Source organism: Eimeria necatrix, genomic scaffold, assembly GCF_000499385.1.
Source record: "Eimeria necatrix Houghton genomic scaffold, Enh_scaff493, whole genome shotgun sequence".
In the NCBI taxonomy this organism is placed as follows: domain Eukaryota; phylum Apicomplexa; class Conoidasida; order Eucoccidiorida; family Eimeriidae; genus Eimeria; species Eimeria necatrix.
Genome location: NW_013651667.1, coordinates 692 through 2,500, shown reverse-complemented (window position 1 = coordinate 2,500; position 1,809 = coordinate 692). Strand labels below are relative to the sequence as shown.

At 32.0% G+C, this 1,809-nt stretch overlaps 1 protein-coding gene across 1 annotated transcript in view; it reads right to left on the bottom strand.

The window, feature by feature from the left end:
- ENH_00058150 (hypothetical protein, conserved) overlaps window positions 1-1,607 on the bottom strand; it is a gene marked incomplete at both ends in the record, with an annotated part of 1,706 nt that extends 99 nt beyond the window's left edge. The window contains 3 exons of the mRNA XM_013577051.1: window positions 887-1,338; window positions 1,393-1,453; window positions 1,570-1,607. Coding sequence (XP_013432505.1) covers window positions 887-1,338; window positions 1,393-1,453; window positions 1,570-1,607 — 551 coding nt within the window. The remainder of the gene's footprint in view (window positions 1-886; window positions 1,339-1,392; window positions 1,454-1,569) is intronic.
- Window positions 1,608-1,809: the final 202 nt, after the last annotated feature.

Below are 1,809 nucleotides of genomic sequence, written 5' to 3'. Positions count from 1 at the left end.
TAAAAAAAGAAATAAATAATTAAAATGAATTAAAATGAATTAAAATGGATTAAAATGAATTAAAATGAACTAAAATGAATCTAAATTGATTAAAAAGGAAGTAAAATCAAACAAAATGAATCAAAATTAATTAAAAATGAATCTAAATTGAATTAAATAAATCTAAAATGGTAAAAAATAGATCAAAAAATTGAATTAAAATTGAATTAAAATTGAATTAAAATAATTCTAAAATAATTAAAAGTGAATTAAAAATGAATTAAAAACAAATAAACAAATCCAAATTAGTTAAAAATGAATTAAAATTATTTAAAAATCAATTTAAATGAATCAGAAATAACAAATAAAAACGAAACCAATTAAAACAAATCGAAATTAATTAAAATAAAATTAATTAAAATTAGTCAAATCAAATTAAATAAATTAAAATAAATAAAAATAATTTAAGGCAAATAAAAACAAATTTTAAACAAATAAAATAATTTGAATAAATGAAATACCATAAAAGGAATTATTGATAAATAAAAATAGTAATAAATGAATTTAAAATAATTAAAAATAATTATAAATTAATAAATGAATAAATAACCAAATAATAAATATCAACAAATAAGTAATTACAAATAATGAATAAACAAACAAACAAATGAATAAATAAATAGATAATAAATAAATAAATAAATAAATAGAACAAACAGATAAATAAACAAATAAATAAATGAAACAAATAAATAAAATAATGAATAAATAGATAAATAAATAAACAAGTAAATAAATAAATAAATAAATAAATAAATAAATAAATAAATAAATAAATAAGTAAATAAATAAATAAAATTAATTAAAATAAATAAATAAATAAAATTAATTAAAATAAAGTTCTCACTTGATGTCCTCCAGCAGCACAAAGCCCGAAAAGTCTGTTGCAGCAACAGGCCTGTATTTGCAGCTGCTGCTGCTGCTGCTGCTGCTGCTGCTGCTGCTGCTGCTGCTGCTGCTGCTGCAGTTAAGTCTCATATAAATCTTCTGGGCCTCCAGCACGCGGCAAGGGCTGTACATGTAAATCTGAAAACAACAGAAACATGCTGCTGCTGCTGCTGCTGCTGCAGCTGCTGCTGCTGCAGCAGCAGCTGCTGCTGCAGCAGCTGCTGCTGCTGCAGCAGCTGCTGCTGCTGGTGGTGCTGCTGGTGCTGTTGCTGCTGCTTGTGCTGCTGGCGCTGCTGTTGCTGCTGCTGCTGTTGGTGCGGCTGCTGCTGCAGCTGCTGCTGCTGGTGCAGCTGCTGCTGCTGCTGCTGTTGGTGCTTCTGAGGTGAGTTGTTGAGGGCTGTGGTGGTGGCTCTAAACTCTAAACCCTAAACCCTAAACCCTAAACCCTAAACCCTAATTTCTTACTGGGGAGTCGCCTTGCTCTTTATTCTTTTCTGTCTTTTGCGTCGCCGCAGGTGCATTTTCTCTGAAAAACAAAAAGTAAAAGATAAAAATGCTGCTGTTGCTGCTGCTGCTGCTGCTGCTGTTGCTGCTGCTGCTGCTGCTGTTGCTGCTGCTGCTGCTGTTGCTGCTGCTGCTTACTTTTTTGCTTCCTCAGGCTTGGCGCCGTCAACAGCCATTTCGTTCCTTCAACATAACACCCAGCAGCAAACCCTAAACCCTAAACCCTAAACCCTAAACCCTAAACCCTAAACCCTAAGCCCTCAGCCTTAAGCCCTCCGCCGAGTTATGTGAGGCCTCACTCTTCTGCTGCTCCTTTTGCTGCTGCAGACAAACAAGCAGCAGCAGCATTATAATTCATTTAAAATAAATAAAATAAAT